The sequence below is a fragment of the Mobula birostris genome, chromosome 7 (assembly GCF_030028105.1).
Source record: "Mobula birostris isolate sMobBir1 chromosome 7, sMobBir1.hap1, whole genome shotgun sequence".
NCBI classification, from domain to species: Eukaryota; Metazoa; Chordata; class Chondrichthyes; order Myliobatiformes; family Myliobatidae; genus Mobula; species Mobula birostris.
Genome location: NC_092376.1, coordinates 113,111,925 through 113,128,297, shown reverse-complemented (window position 1 = coordinate 113,128,297; position 16,373 = coordinate 113,111,925). Strand labels below are relative to the sequence as shown.

The 16,373-nt window shown below is 38.4% G+C and overlaps 1 protein-coding gene across 1 annotated transcript in view; it reads left to right on the top strand.

Annotated features, from left to right (window-relative positions):
• Positions 1–16,373, top strand: part of LOC140200376 (matrin-3-like) — a 69,108-nt gene that overhangs the window by 1,649 nt on the left and 51,086 nt on the right. The window contains exon 2 of the mRNA XM_072263613.1: positions 5,481–6,684. Coding sequence (XP_072119714.1) covers positions 5,644–6,684 — 1,041 coding nt within the window. The 5' untranslated portion in view covers positions 5,481–5,643. The remainder of the gene's footprint in view (positions 1–5,480; positions 6,685–16,373) is intronic.

Genomic DNA, 16,373 nt, shown 5'->3' with positions numbered 1-16,373 from the left:
TGGTATCAAAGCAGATATTAGAAACCATAAAAACATTGGCCCAGGAGTTTTCATTAGGGTTGGAAATGAGGACAAAGAGATTGAGGGAATTGGGAAGCAATTTGAGTGTGCAGGATCTCAGCAATTGAAATAGTGCCCAGTGACAATGCAAGGAAAACATGAGACTGTAGAGAATGCCAGTGGCTAACAAACATGACATCCCCAGGCACTGCCTTTCTCAAATGCTTGTGTACAGCCTGTCATGCATACTACTGAAATGGCTTGGGATCTTGGTAGACATCCATGCTGATGATGGTTCTCATGAGGTAAAATACAAATAAATCTTCCTGATACTTTAATATTGTTAATGAGAAATCACTTTAGGTGGTTCTTTAAGTGGTATTGCTGGTAAAATTGTTTTGGACTTACAATCTTCCATAGCTGTAAATATTCCAGAGACCATTCTTCCTCCTTTCTGAGGGAGTGGTTTTGTAGTATCAGTTGTTATTATATGCACATTGTGGCAAATACAGTCTTACCCCATTCCAGCAGATGAGAGGTGAAAATCTGTAGATTGGAATGGATCAAAAACAAAAGCTGGCAGAAAAGCAGGTGACTAAAATGCAATCTTTAAAATATGCATTTCTGATGGTGCTGTAAAGTAAGTCAATTGGAAGTAAGGTCATCCATCAGTAAACTCCAAAAGTTTGTTAATTCTCTGATAAACACAAATGTAATGACAAGAATCACTGTTATAAGCTGCTGCATAAAGTCTAATTACTAAATGCATAGATTTTCATTCAATTGGTGAGAGGGGTGATAGTGAAATTCTTCTTGCACCGTCACCATTAATGTAACTTGCATATTGCTCAGAATTTGATTGTTTGAATTAGTTGAAGACAGCATTAATCCATTTAGATCATTGCCTCTAATTCTGCCACACCTTGTCTTACCAAATTTTTTAGCAATATATATAGGATGCAGCTCAGGTGGTTATTATATCATAATAAAAAGTGATTTCCATTAGCAGATTAATTCAAGTGCAGTTTTGTTCATGTACACGTGTTGTCACAGGTGGAGATCGTTTTTCAATGCTTTTTGAAGAGATGCTGTTTCCTTTTCCTTGCATTCATGATAATTTTGTCCTCTGATATTTTGACGTACTTTTCAGCCCCTATCATATTCAGTGTGAAATATGATCATTGTGTGGATTCCTTTATCAAAATGCCTGTAGGGATCCTTCATATATTGCAGCCCAGCGAGTCCTCATCCACCACCTCCCATGTGGCAGAACATTTTCTTAGTTACTTCCAGATAAAAGATATAGTTGTGGGATTGGCATGTTTAGCTCTGTTTGTAAGTTGTGCTGAAACTCTTTTCAGGCCCATTACTGGATCTCCTTTTCATTATGGTGATGACTGGCTCATTGTTGTTTCTTGCTCTCTCTTTGATCGTGAGGATATTATTCACTTATTTCCAATTTCTGAAGGCCCCTCATTTTCATGGTCCACCTCTTACATAATTTCTATCTTTACTGGACCTTATCTGTGGCAGTGAGCTTTCCCTAAATGTGTATCGCAGCCACACCCACTCCCACAACTATGTGGAATCTGATGCTTTCTGTCTTGCCTTCTGTAAACATTCCATCTCTCTCTGTTTCAGTTATATCTACTTTGGCAATTCCTATTAAAGTAAACAATCCCTTCTGCACTGGATAGTTCCATTCTGTGTTCTTCTGCTTCCAGTTCTGTCACGACTAAGTGACAGTCACTAATGCTCAAACTTTTACCCTAAAAGTCTTTGAATTTTCCAGCATATCATCATTATTTCTGTCACTCACGACATAGAAGTATAATTTTATGACACGGATAAAAGCCAATTTGGTGAGTTCTTGTTTCTTTATATAGGTCTTGCACGAAATCCATTTCCTGTCTCTGCTTTCCAGGCAGTACTAGTACCCCTGGAAATTTTCCGCCTTCGCCCCTGCCTTTTTATCATTTTCCATATTGTTGATCATGGCCCCTTGCACTCCTTATGTTTTAGGTATTATGACATTCAGGATAGTATTTGTCCTTTCACATTGGGCAAGCAAATGCCATTTCCATTTGACCTCTTACCGGCTTATGTCCTTGTGCAAAAATATATTTGGGAAAATTGTTTCATTCTAGTCTCTGGTCTGAACAATGATTTCATTATCTTAAGGTGTTATTCATATTCTGATTGTCAGACCGATTGTAATTTATATCTGCCTTCTGAGTTTTACAAATCTTCCATTTTCTTGCACTTCCCTCTCACTTCCATTGCATTTACATGTATTTCTCTATTTTTTTGTAGTTTAGCCTATACTTGACATAAGCTAGAAATATCATTCCATTCTGCTTCCTCTCTGTATTTATGTTATTTTATATATTTATATTCTTCCCCTTCGATCACCATATTAATATTCCTGTCAATCTTCTTTTTCAGTTCAGAAGAAGGTACAGACCTGAAATGTATCTGTTATCTCCATGGATGAGATTGACCTGCTGTATGTTTCAGTTTTCTTTCAGACATCAGTACATGGAGTATTCTGCTTTTTTAAAAAATCTTGTTAGGTGTTACTTAATTCAAACTGAGAATCATGAATTGAATGGATTTACTCTTTTTTTTGCTAGACCCCTAGTTCTTTCAAGCTTTGATTTGATCATAACATCTTTTGAAGTTTTTAAGTAATTTATTGAGTATTGTTTCCATTATACTGGGTTGAATGTGACTCCAACTTTTATTCCACTGAAGCAATTGCTGTTCAAAATTGCAAAAATCTGCGCTTGTCAGGCGAGAGACGCAAATCACTTTAAATCACATTGTGAATGCAAAATCCTTGCAAGTCACTGACTACTTTTTTTTATCTTCTGTCCTTTCATGTTGGGTTAAGAAAACCCAAATAAAGTCACTTTATTCTACAGTTGGTAAATGGGGATCACTGAGTTCAAGGCCCGTTTTAAACTCTTCAGAGTTAGAAGTAGTAAATAATTTGTAATTAATTTTCTCAGAACCTCTGCTACCAAAAAAAACAAATCCAAACCTTATATCAAAAGCCAGGTTGAATAAATTTAACTTCAACAACTATTCTACTTCTGTTTTTATATGTTGCAGATTTTGTTTGCTATGCAATTACTGGAATATGGCATGTATTTTCATGTCAGTTATAAAAAATGGAAACTATTGAAAGAGATGTGGTGTTGCATTAAAAATATTTTAACTCTTTATAATATAGCAGGCCATTCTTCCCGTTTGGTCCAGTCGGCAATTCCTCTGGTCCTATTTCCCCTCGTATTTTCTTGTAACCTTGCAACTTAATCTCTTTCCCATTTTGGAGGAGAAACTAACATGGTCACATGGATAATATGTAAACTCAACATTGAACCTGAGGTCAGGATCCTAGCCATGTCACAGAGGCTGTATTTGCCAGGCTGTCTCAATAGATTGCTGGTATAACTTCAGATATTTGAACACAGAAACTTTCGGACAAAACCCAACCAAATTGTTAGCAAGGTAGCATGGGAGGTATCAAATTTTCTATTGGAAGGTCCTCTCAAGTGAAAGTAAAGATCTCTACTGTTCTTTTCCAAAGAATGGTAAGTCATAGCATATATTTACATTTCAAACTAAGTAAAAAAACATCTATTCAATAGACTTTGCATTTCGGAGGATCATGGAAAATTGAAATTATCTCTTCAATTACTCTGCATTTTCAAGGGTTGTTCAATCAAAGTCCCTTGGGTTTCCTTAATATTATCAGTGACCACTCTTCGGAAGTTCTTGGTTAATAGCTGATTTAGAAAGTCCAGAGCTTGTGAAAATTATACAATTTTTTTCTTTTTTTTTCCCCTTCAGTTTGTCCTAGATATTATTAAACACAACTAATTGACAGCCTTTGAAGGTACCATCACATGGAATACGGTTCACTATGAAAAACTTTTTCCACTGGTCAGGCACCATAATTTTGTCTTGCATTGCTGGAGATTTTTGTCATAATGCCATTGAACTTTGGAACGTAGGCTTGCAGAGCAACCTTGCATGCTGTTCTTCCTTTGTCACCAAAACATCCCAGTGCAAAAGAGCTTTTAACAGTACATCAATGATTATGTAAAATTAAAAGGCATGGAACAGTAGGAATACATAACATTTATTACTTACATTGTCGCTGGCAAATTAATTTCTGGAAATAGATTTTCTTCATTTCCAGACATGGCGAGTAAAAGGTTTAATCTCCAGTTTTCTGACCATTGGTCACTATTTATGGTCGTATTTGCATAACATCTATGCATTTGAGGAAATGCTATATGCATGTTTCTTTTAAAAGAAATGTTATTTCTCTAAGAATCTGTGTCCTAAAATTAACCTTATTACAATATACCAATGTCCCTTTGAATGTAAAGTTGCCAAACTTGTGCAAAATATTTTTCAAATTTGCACTAGTTATGTAAATTTTACACAGACTCTCCTCTATCATGAACACTATTCAACCTTTCGATCCTTTGGGCATTTTCATGCTCGAGTGCTATTTCTGTCATGTTTCCACAACATTAGTAAAATTTTGTTTCTGAACCAAACTAAATCTCTTTCACTCTTGCTTGTCACCTGTTTTGGTCAAGTTACACACCAGTTAATTTTTGGATCAAAATTCAGCTGGTTTTATAGCTGGTCTTACGTGGGGATTTCACTTTTTTGGAGGTTGCAACAATCTGTTTACATATTATATACACCTTTTCTCTTTAACAAGTTATGTTATCTACCTTTCCCTTTGAAAACCAGATCAAAACCAGCAAGAGCTGAATGTTGGACATTTTGAACTTTTTTCTGAACAGCTTAGGCTTACACATTTTATAATGATTATTCTGTAGGGGCATCAAAATTTGTTTACATTGTATGTGCTTTTGAGATCTTTTATTGTGCTTATTCATGTTTTTAATCAGCTCCAATTTGACAGTGTTGAGGGCAAACCCTCCTACACCAAATATTGACTCCAGTGATTTTTATGTATTTCAAATACTTGATGACCAGCTTTATAGGTCAAGAGTGATAGCTTTCAGAAGATTGTTTCTTCTATGGTTAATGTGATTCAAAAAAAAAGCATCAAAATATAAAATTCTGTCAACTTCATTCATCTGAGCTGCCATTTTTGAAGCTTTAATTTCTACTGGTAGAAATAGAGAATGGCATTTAATGTATTAATGGTGCTTATAACCATTTATTAAATGCACATTTTAAAACTTTGTTCATACTGCTCTGTCCTTGAAAACTTTTATAGGATTTTTTTTGAGGTAAGTTTTATAGAGTTATTTTTAGAGTTTGGGTTGCACATACTTTTCATCCAACTGCTAAGTATATATAACTCTGAATCCTATTTTAAGCTACATTCTACATTTTTGAATTTCAGAATCTGAATCTGATTCTAATCTCTTTCCTTGCGATTCTTTCATAATTCTTGGGTCTAATGTTTTTCTTTTAACTTTCAGCCTGACACAAAATTCTTGGAGAAATTACATCCCTGTAGTTTATGAAATCGGCCAACTTTTAAACCAAGTTAGAGAGTGAAACAACTCTTTAGAGCTTCCACTAACCAAGAAAGAACTTAGCCTGCTTTTATCGTAATTGGAATATACACTTTCTTGTGCCAAAATGGCAAGTTTTGGCAGGGGCCAGAGCAATCAGATGCGTGCTAAGAGGAAGAGTCGTTTTCATGATGCAGATGCTGGAGGTCAAGCTGCAGGTCCGCCTCTGAATATCCAAGCAGCTTTTGGGACATTGTGTCAGAATCCACACTTGGCTGGCTTAATAAATTCTGGACAGGGTCAGAGTTATGGCCTACATGGTACAGGACAGGGTCAGAATTATGGCCCGCAGAGTGTGGGACCAGGTCAGAACTTTGGTCCACAAGGTGTGGGACAGGGTCAGAATTATGGCCCTCAAGGTGTGGGACAAAGAGCTAAAAGTTTGATGTCTTCAGCTGGTGGGCCATCACGATACAACGATACTGCTAGCAATAGTTTGCCCTCTTTGTTTGGAGTTAGAAATCAGAATCAACAATCTCACGCTGTTCAGAAACAAATTGATGCAGACAGGGCAAGTAATATTTTAGCTGCATTTGGCCTTTCATCCAGGGATTTGGATGAATTGAGCCACTATCCTGAAGATAAACTTACACCTGAATCCTTGCCAGAAATTCTTATGGAAATTAAAAGAAGAAGAGCTGCTGAAGGAACATCTTCAAAATACAGCAGAGGTGATGGTTCTCTACGACATGACCGTCCCTACAGAGCCTCTCACGATGACTGGGAGGACGAAAGACATTTTAGGAAACATAATTATGGAAGTCGTGATTCCAGTCTTGACTCAGTGGTTGAATATAGCCACGGTCATTCTCGAGAGTCAAGTTCTAGATACGACCGGAAGGATTATGAACGTGAACGATTAAGAGGCAGTGATGACTTTTCCAGAGAGGAAATGCACCTCTCTGAGTCCTCGCACAATTTCAATAAATTTGATTCTGATTATGGAAGAGCTGCTCGTCTTCCTTCTCCTCGTACTCATGAAAGGTCTCTTTTTGAGAGAAAACGAGGATCTCCTTCATTGAACAACATAAATGATTACCATGGTTTTTTGCCAGCAGTCTTCCCCTACTTGTGCTCGCTGTGTGATCTAACTGTACATTCTATGCAGGTGAGTGACCTCTAAATTCTTTAAGAGTTACATTAGAAAAGAAATATAACTTTATAACAGCTGCAGCTCTTCTTGGACTTGGAAAACATCATTTGGTTTTAAGGTCTCAGATGACTTTCTGGTAACCTTTGCTTCTGATCTATTGTTAGCCATTTTCAAAAAGTGTAATACAATTGAATCTACTTTTCTACACATTCTTTTCTTTGAGTGGAGAGGTATTCATTCGAATAAGTCCTTATTTTGAAGTGGTTATTGTGTTTTAGCTGTGTTTAGCCTCTGCACTCTCCTGGCTACATACTTGAACTTCACTTAGTTTTAAATTCAAATCATTTACTTCAGGTTAGAAATTCAAAAAGCCATATGAAGTTTTCTAAGTCTATACTTTTGATCTATTTTAAGATTTGATTTTGCTTTTGTTGAGTGGATTTTTTTTTACCAGATTTACTGAATGACTTTATTTCCATCAAACAAAGGGTCATGGCAGAGTACATTAAAATCTTTTTCTCTTTTTCTGTCTCTAACATGTGGCAGCAGAAATTGTTTTCCAAACCAACAACATTTGAAATTTGCCATAGAAATAAAAATCTAATATTATATTTAACTCCTAATAGTATTTTTCTGTTCATTCTCTTTCTCCTACAGTGGCATGCAGAAGTTTGGGCACCCCTGGTGAAAATTTCTGTTACTGTGAATAGCTAAGCGAGTAAAAGATGACCTGATTTCCAAAAGGCATAAAGTTAAAGATGACATATTTCTTTAATATTTTAAGCAAGATTACTTTTTTATTTCCATCTTTTTAGAGTTTCAAAATAACAAACAAGGGAAAGGGGCCGAAGCAAAAGTTTGGGCACCCTGCATGGTCAGTACTTAGTAACACCCCCTTTGGCAAGTATCACAGCTCGTAAACGCTTTCTGTAGCCAGCTAAGAGTCTTTCAATTCTTATTTGGGGGATTTTCACCCATTCCTCCTTACAAAGTTCTTGTAGTTCTGTGAGATTCTTGGGCCGTTTTGCATGCACTGCTCTTTTGAGGTCTATTCACAGATTTTCGATGATGTTTAGGTCAGGGGACTGTGAGAGCCATGGCAAAACCTTCAGCTTTCGCCTCTTGAGGTGGTCCATTGTGGATTTTGAGGTGTGTTTATGATCATTATCCTGTTGTAGAAGCCATCCTCTTTTCATCTTCAGCTTTTTTACAGACGGTGTGATATTTGCTTCCAGAATTTGCTGGTATTTAATTGAATTTACTCTTCCCTCTATCAGTGAAATGTTCCCCGTGCCACTGGCTGCAACACAAGCCCAAAGCATGATCGATTCACCCCCGTGCTTAACTGTTGGAGAAGTGTTTTTTTCATGAAATTCTGTATCCTTTTTTCTCCAAACATACCTTTGTTCATTGCAGCCAAAAAGTTCTATTTTAACTTCATCAGTCCACAGGACTTGTTTCCAAAATGCATCAGGCTTGTTTAGCTGTTCCTTTGCAAACTACTGACACTGAATTTTGTGGTGAGGACGCAGGAAAGGTTTTCTTCTGATGACTCTTCCATGAAGGTCGTATTTGTGCAGGTGTCGCTGCACAGTAGAACAGTGCACCACTACTCCAGAGTCTACTAAATCTTCCTGAAGGTCTTTTGCAATCAAACGGGGGTTTCGATTTGCTTTTCTAGCAATCCTATGAGCAGTTCTCTTGGAAAGTTTTCTTGGTCTTCCACACCTCAACTTGACCTCCACTGTTCCTGTTAACTGCCTTTTCTTAATTACATTACAAACTGAGGAAACGGCTACCTGAAAACGCTTTGCTATCTTCTTATAGCCTTCTCCTGCTTTGTGGGCATCATTTATTGTAATTTCAGAGTTCTAGGCAGCTGCTTAGAGGAGTCCATGGCTGCTGGTTGTTGGGACAAGGTTTGAGGAGTCAGGGTATTTATAAAGCTTTGAAATTTGCATCACCTGGCCTTTCCTAACGATGACTGTGAACAAGCCATAGCCCTAACAAGCTAATTAAGGTCTGAGACCTTGGTAAAAGTTATCTGAGAGCTCAGATCTCTTGGGGTGCCCAAACTTTTGCATGGTGCTCCTTTCCTTTTTTTCACTCTAAAATTGTACAAAACAAAAATAATACACTATTCTTGCTTAAAATGTTGAAAAGAATATTTCATCTTTAACTTTGACTTTTGGAGATAAATTCCTCTTCTACTCGCTTAACTATTCACAGTAACAGAAATTTTGACCAGGGGGTGCCCAAACTTTTGCATGCCATTGTATTTTCTATCTTTAATTCCCATCAATCTTCCATCTCCTGTGATGGTGTTTCCTCCCTGTGCTCCTTAGCATAGGTGTAGTTTCTTGCTAAGTATTTTAGTTTCAGCTCCACAAAACTGTGTGTGACGTTTTCATTTTATCCAGCAAATTCATAAAAAAAACTGGGGTATATGTTATTTATAAATTTAAACAATGTAATTTTGCATTTGTGGTTTCAATATATGATTCCTATTTTCACATTGATATTTTTAACATGGACAATATAAATTCAGCTAAATTTTCACTTGAAATTTTAAGTATATTTTGTGAGCCTTTGACTTCTAATATTAAATGTTAAGCACCAAATGCTATAGATTGGAGAGGAGCCAGTAATAATGACAGCCATTTAATACACTTGTTCATTAAAAAAATGGTAGAACTGAACCTATCAATGAAGGTGAGTGATTATAGTGTTCACTTAAAAATAATATAAACAACATGCATTGTACTAAGCTGTAAATCTTTTTGCCAAAGCTACATTCTACTAATTGAACAATCCATAACAATATTGATGTCTGTTCAAAATTTATCGTGTGTTTTAATGTGCCAGTGATCTAGGGCAATACAGTCACACAATCAGGAAAAGACTGCTGTTTATAAGTGGTCAAAATTTCTGCAAGGATCAGATGTTGATGCTAGTTCAGCAGCTGTAGTAAGTATAATGTAGTAAGTAAGTAGTACAATAAGCGGTTAGGAAATCAATTGATATTTTAGTCCTTATTACAAGTGTGTTGAAATACAATAGCTCAAAAGTTGCTAAGACTATATGATTTTGATGTGATGGATATAAATAGCTTGGGAGTTAGTGAAACATACATTTACTCAGTTGATTGTTGGGATGAGGGGAATTTTCTGTGTCAAGGAATTATGACTGCTGTACACTTTGGCAGAATGAGACGTGTCAGATTCAGAGAAGAACTTTAAGAATTGCTTCTTCAGACTGGAGGGTTTTGAATTGAGGCCACAATATAGAGATAATGCAAAGATGCACAGGATTTTGTTTATGAGAAGCCAGATTCACAGTCTGAATTATTTCTGAGAAACCAGTTTTACACAGAATTTTGGAATCTTCTGAGTGGTCCTATTAGAAGTAACAGAAATCTCTGCATTATTCTCTGCATCTCTGTTAATATTTTTGTATTCATTCAAGGGGTGTTGACTTCACAGGCTGAGCTAGCACTTGATTTTCTTTCTCTAATTGTCATTGCTAAAATGGTGGTGTGCTCCCTCTTTGAATGATTGTAGCCCTTGAGGTTTGGGTATATCTACACCTCTGTTAGGGAGAAAGTGACAGTATTTTTACTCAGGCTGCGTCCACACTAGACTGGATGATTTTAAAAACGCCGGTTTCACATAAAAACGATAGGCATCCACACCAGGTGTTTTTGAAAATATCTCCGTCCACATTAAAACGGTTATTTGAGCGAATCTCCTCCTATTGGGGATGCGCAGGACACACAGAAAACAAGGGAAGGGGAAGCGGTATACTTGGTGCGCGTTTGTCCAGTTACAGACTAGAAAAACTTCAAAGGAATTGCCAAATGAAAGACTTGGTGCAAGTTTGTCCAGAAACATTTCCTACAGCCATAGTCTCTTCACCGATGAAAGGGATGACAACTACAACTAAATGCAGTAAGGTTTGTTACTGGGCAAGAGTGAAATTTGCTGTTACCTCATTTGTTTGCCTTTACTTTTGCCATGTCTTTGTGGATTATTTTGCTGTATTTAACATGTGTAATAAAACGAGTTACTGGGCAGAAGTGACAATTGCATCTATTGAATGTTTGCACAAGCAATACATTAATAAAGCACCTTGTTAAATGTATAAAACATGTCTGCATCAGTGTTATCTTGTATTTCCATACAATGTTACATTAGGCTGTTACACATCTATTGTCAGATATTGTTGTGGTGTTAGAGGCTGCGTTCAAGAAAACAGTGAAGTGCCACGCTGCCGCCACCATTTGTTCCGGCACGTCATGACAGCGGTTTTAAAAATAGCCGGTTACCCCGTACACACTATGCTGGATATTAAGCATTTTCAGATTTATTCACTCTGGAGAGCATTTCTGAAAAGCTCCATTTTCGGGGGAGAAAAATGCCATTTCAATGTGGACAGAGGGTCAAAATGAAGAGGAAAAGCTTCGGTTACGGATTTATCCAGTCTGGTGTGGACGTAGCCTCAGTAATGTTGAAAAAATGGCAATACAGTGAATTCCAGTACATTATGGCCGAAGTTTCATGGAAATTATGTACTTAAATACAGAACAAAGTGGAACACTGCCACAGTACTATAAAACTGTATTAGTTTCCAACAGTTAATGGAGTAATTCATTCAGTGTATGCCGCTGTGTTGTTTTGATTGTAATTGAAGAAAGTCAACACAGACACCTGCCTAGTGCAGATAATGAACTGCCTGTATTCAAGGCTTTGGATGATTGCATCCTCCAAATCTTCATCTTCATTCAACATTCAAAATGATCGTTGCTACCTTCAAATTCTTCATAGTTCCTACATGTCGTGAAATCATTCCATTTTCACCCCCAGAAATTTCTGACATCTCCAAGCCTGAATGCTTGAAGGTGCAGTGAGCAAAACAGTTCTGAATTGTCTTGCTGCTTATTTCTAACCAACAATCAGTGACAAATATCACTGCTTTTTTAACACAAACGCATGCAACTGACGATATTTAAAAACTGTTTGCTCTCAAGTACAATGTTATGTTTAACGGCCTCATGAGTCTAAGGCTAGTTAGAAACTGTTTGGTAACAGTCTCCTGCCTCAATAAAGCAGTACAGTGTCCCAAATATATGAAGGAAACCTCAGCAATTTATTCGATTAGTTTTTGTTCTTTAAGAGTTGCCCCAAATAAGTGGCCCAATTGAGTGGAATCCACTGAATGCGTATTTCCAGGTCAAGATGGTGTGTAACTTAGAGGGCAACTTCAAGGTTGTGGTCTTCCCATGTCCTTAAATTCATTGTAGTATAAACTGCTACTGTATAGAGTGAGTGAATGGTTGTAGGTTAGGTGCCTATCATGCTGGCTGCTCTGTCCATTCAATATATGCCTCTTTACACCTCTGTCAAGTCATCTAAAGAGAAAAGCCTTAGCTCGCTCAACCTGTCCACATGACATGCTCTCTAATCGAGGCAGCATCCTGGCAAATGGCCTCTGCACCCTCTCTGAACCTCCACATCCTTCATATAATGAAGCGACCAGAACTAAACACAATATTCCAAGTGTGGTCTAACCATGGTTTTGTAGTGCTGCAACATTACGTTGAGCTCAGTCTCCTGACTAAAGAAGGCCAACACACCATACATCATCTTAACCACCCTGAGAACTTGCACCGCAATTTTGAGAGGTCTGTGGATACGGACCCCAAGATCCCTCTGTTCCTGTCATTAGCCATGTACTTTGCTTTCAGGTTCAAACTTCCGCAGTATATCACTTCATGCTTTTCCAGATTGAACTTCATCTGCCACTTCTCAACATAGCTCTGCATCCTATCAATGTCCTGTTTTAACCTACAACAACTTACCACACCAGTGCATCACAAAGTGGCCAATATCAACACACACACACACACACACCCACCCACCCACCCTGCCGCCGCTGGGAGTTTCTAAAGGGGTGATAAAGGTAAATGGGGTGGTGCAATCGCTTGGTAGGAAGGGAACAGCTGAGGGATTACTGACTTAATTTAAGAAATGAATTGCTTATTATAAACATTTGATCCTCAGTGCTTCATAATTGATTACAATGATCACTTAATCACCTTATCTCTTGCTAACCCACCGTTCTCTTAGACTTTGCTCGAAGCATGTTATAGTTGCTGAAAAGCAATGTGACACTTACGTATTTGGCATATCGTGAGGAATCGGAACTGAAGAAATTGTGTTATTTCTGGGCCTGGTCTGCATATTATTATTGTATTATAGTGTTAGCTAATACAATTCTCATACTCTAATCACGCAATGATGTAATTCTCTGACACAATTCCAGTGAATTAGTACTATATGGCGTTCAATCTACCCTTTTGAATGGTCTTGACTACATTTGAAGAAAATACACTGATAAGGCAAACAGGGACTCGGCTTATTTTCAGTCACTTCATTAAAACTTTCAGAAATGGAAAACACTTTAAAGCATGTTTGCTAGCACTTCACAATAAAACAGTGATGGCTTGTGTGCTTCATACAACATTTCATTGCTTATTACTGTTTCCAAATATCTACAACACCACCAACCTTTATTGGTAATCCCCAGGGTATTGCCGGTGGAGAATTTAGTGATGGTAATGCCATTGAATGTAAGGCGGTGATTGCTGGATTTTCTCTCAAATATTGACATTGCCTGGCAATTGTGTTGCACAAATGCTACTTGCCACCTGTTAGCCCAAGCCTGGCTTTTGTCCAGATCTTGCTGTATTTAGAGTCACAAAACTACAGATGCTAGAAGCTGGAGCAACACAGTTTCTTAGAGGGTCAAACAGCAGCATCCTTTGGGTGAATGGGGAATTGTCGACATTTTGTGTTGGAACCCTGCATCAGGACTCCAGCAGATTGGTGGTTTTACTATACTTGAATAGGGACTGCTTCATCATCCGAAGAGTTGCAAATGATGCTGAACCTTCCTACTTGGTGAACATTCCTACTTCTGATCTTGGAACTGAAGGAATGTTGTTGCCGAAGATGGTTGTGCATAGGACGTGGGCTTAATGATCCTGTGGCTGAGCTAATTGACCTCCACTCACCACAATCATCTTCCCTTGTGCTAGCTATGATTCCAATCACTGGAGGGTTTTTCTCTGATTTCCATTGACTCCAGTTTAGACAATGTCTCCTTGGTGTCATATTTGATCAGATGCTGCTTTGATGCAAGGACAGTTGCTCTCACTCTAGTTAAGATCTCACCCACATTAGCAATCTGAGTGGAGCACATATCTGTATTCCATTCACACATTGCCCCTCCAGTTCCTATTAAGCTCTACTAATTCCCTGCTTACCCTCATGCTTGGTTATAAACTATCCCCAAATTGTTCACCCAGTAACACTTAACTTGCCCAGCTGCATTCCACATTCAGCTCATTCCGGTTAATACTGTAGCTCTTGAAGTGACTGTAAGATATCAATTGTACCTTTATTCAAGAAGAGCAGCCAGAATGAATTTAGTAATTATAAATCTAACATAAGAACATAAGAAATAGGAGCAGGAGTAAGGCTTTTGACCCGTCGAGCTTGCTCCGCCATTCAATAAGATCATGGCTGATCTGGCCATGGACACATCCAACTACCTGCGTTTTCCCTATAACCCTTAATTCCCCTACTGTGCAAAAGTCTATCCAACCGTGTCTTAAATGTATTTACTGAGGTTCCCTCCACTGCTTCATTGGGCAGAGAATTCCACAGATTCACCACCCTCTGGGAAAAGCAGTTCCTCCTCATCTCCATCCAAAATCTACTCCCCTGATCTTTAGACTATGTCCCCTAGTTCTAGTAACATCAGTGATAGGGACATTATTGCAAAATGTTTTGAGAGATTGGATTAACCGACATCTGGAAAGGCAGAGCTTGATCAGGGTTTTGATGATGGGAGGTATTGTCTGAGTTTTATTTTCATGAATGTAAGACTCTTGGCAGTGTGGAGGATCAGCAAGATCTTGAGATCCATGTCCGTAGGACACTCAAAGCTGCTGTGCAGGTTAACAATGTTGTTAAGAAGGCATATGGTCAACTGTGGGATTGAATTCAAGAGTCGTGAGGTAATGTTACAGCTATGTAAGACCTTAGTTAGACCCCACTTGTTCAGTTCTGGTCACCTCATTACATGAAGGATGTGGATACTATAGAGAGAGTGCAGAGGAGATTTACAAGGATGTTGCCTGGATTAGAGAGTACGCCTTAGGAGAATAGGTTGAGTGAACTTGGCCTTTTCTCCCTGGAGCGACAGAGGATGAGAGGTGACCTGATAGAGGTGTATAAGATGATGAGAGGCATTGATTGTGTGGATACCCAGAGACTTTTTCCCAGAGCTGAAATGGCTAACATGAGGGGATATAGTTTTAAGGTGCTTGAAAGTAGGTACAAGGGGGATGTCAGAGGTAAGTTTTTCACACTGAGTTATGGGTGCATAGAATGCATTGGCAGTGAAGATGGTAGAGGTGGGTACAAATAGGGTCTTTTAAGAGACGCTTAGGTACATGGAGTTTAGAAATATAGAGGGCTATGCAGTAGGGAAATTCTAGGCAGTTTCTAGAATAGGTTACATGGTTAACATAACATTGTGGACCAAAGGGGCTGTAATATGCTGTAGGTTTTCTGTGTAACAGACTGCTGATGAGGGCAGTACACACCAGTAAGGGCTTTGACAAGGTACCATTTGAGAGTCATGGTCCGGTATTTGAGCCAGTGGGAATGAAGGGAAAATGGCAATTGTCTTGATAATCAACCCTCTTGAGACTAAGGATGATGGTGAAGGGTTGCTTTTAAGATTGGAACTCTGTGACCAGGGCTGCATTGCAAGCATCAGGGCTGTATTAGTGATTTGGATATGAAATTCGGAGATATGATTAGCAAGTTTACAGATAACATGAAAATTGGTAGCGGTGTTGATAGCAGAAGGGTAATCTGGATCATCTGATAAATTGGGCGCAGTTATGGCAGACAGAATTTATAAAGGCCTCTAATGTATATGCCTCTACCACCTTACCAGGCAGTGCATTCCAGGTATCCATGACTGAGTAAAAAAAAACCTTACCCTCATATCACTCTTGACCCTACACCCCTCTCACCTTCAATGTATGACACTTGGTTTTCGACATTTCAACCTTGGGAAACAGATACATTCTGTCTACACCTCTCATACTTTTATAAGCTTCTATCCTCAGATTTTGGTGCTCCAGAGAAAATGACCCAAGTTTATCCAGCCTTTCATGATAGCACATGCCCTCTAAACCAGGCAGCATCCTGGTAAACCTCATCTGCACCCTCTCCAAAGCCTTAACATCCTTCCTATACTGCGGTGACCAAAACTCCAGATGAGGCCTAACCAGAGTTTTATGAAGTTGCAAGATAACTTCTTGACTTTTGAATAGTGCTTTGACTAATAAAAACAAGCATTTCATAAGCCTTCTTTACCACCTTATCAACCTGTGTAGCCACTTTCAAGGAGCTATGAAATTGGACCCCAAGATCTGTCTGCTGAGAACACTGTTAAAGATCTTGCCCTTAACAGTGTACTGTGTCCTTGCATTTGCCTGCCAAGGTGCAACATCTCACATTTATCTGGATTAAACTCCACTTGCCATTTCTCTGCAACTCTATCGATCTTGCCCCAACATATTTATACACTCAGCACTGATCTACTGGTCCTCCATATCTTTTGTT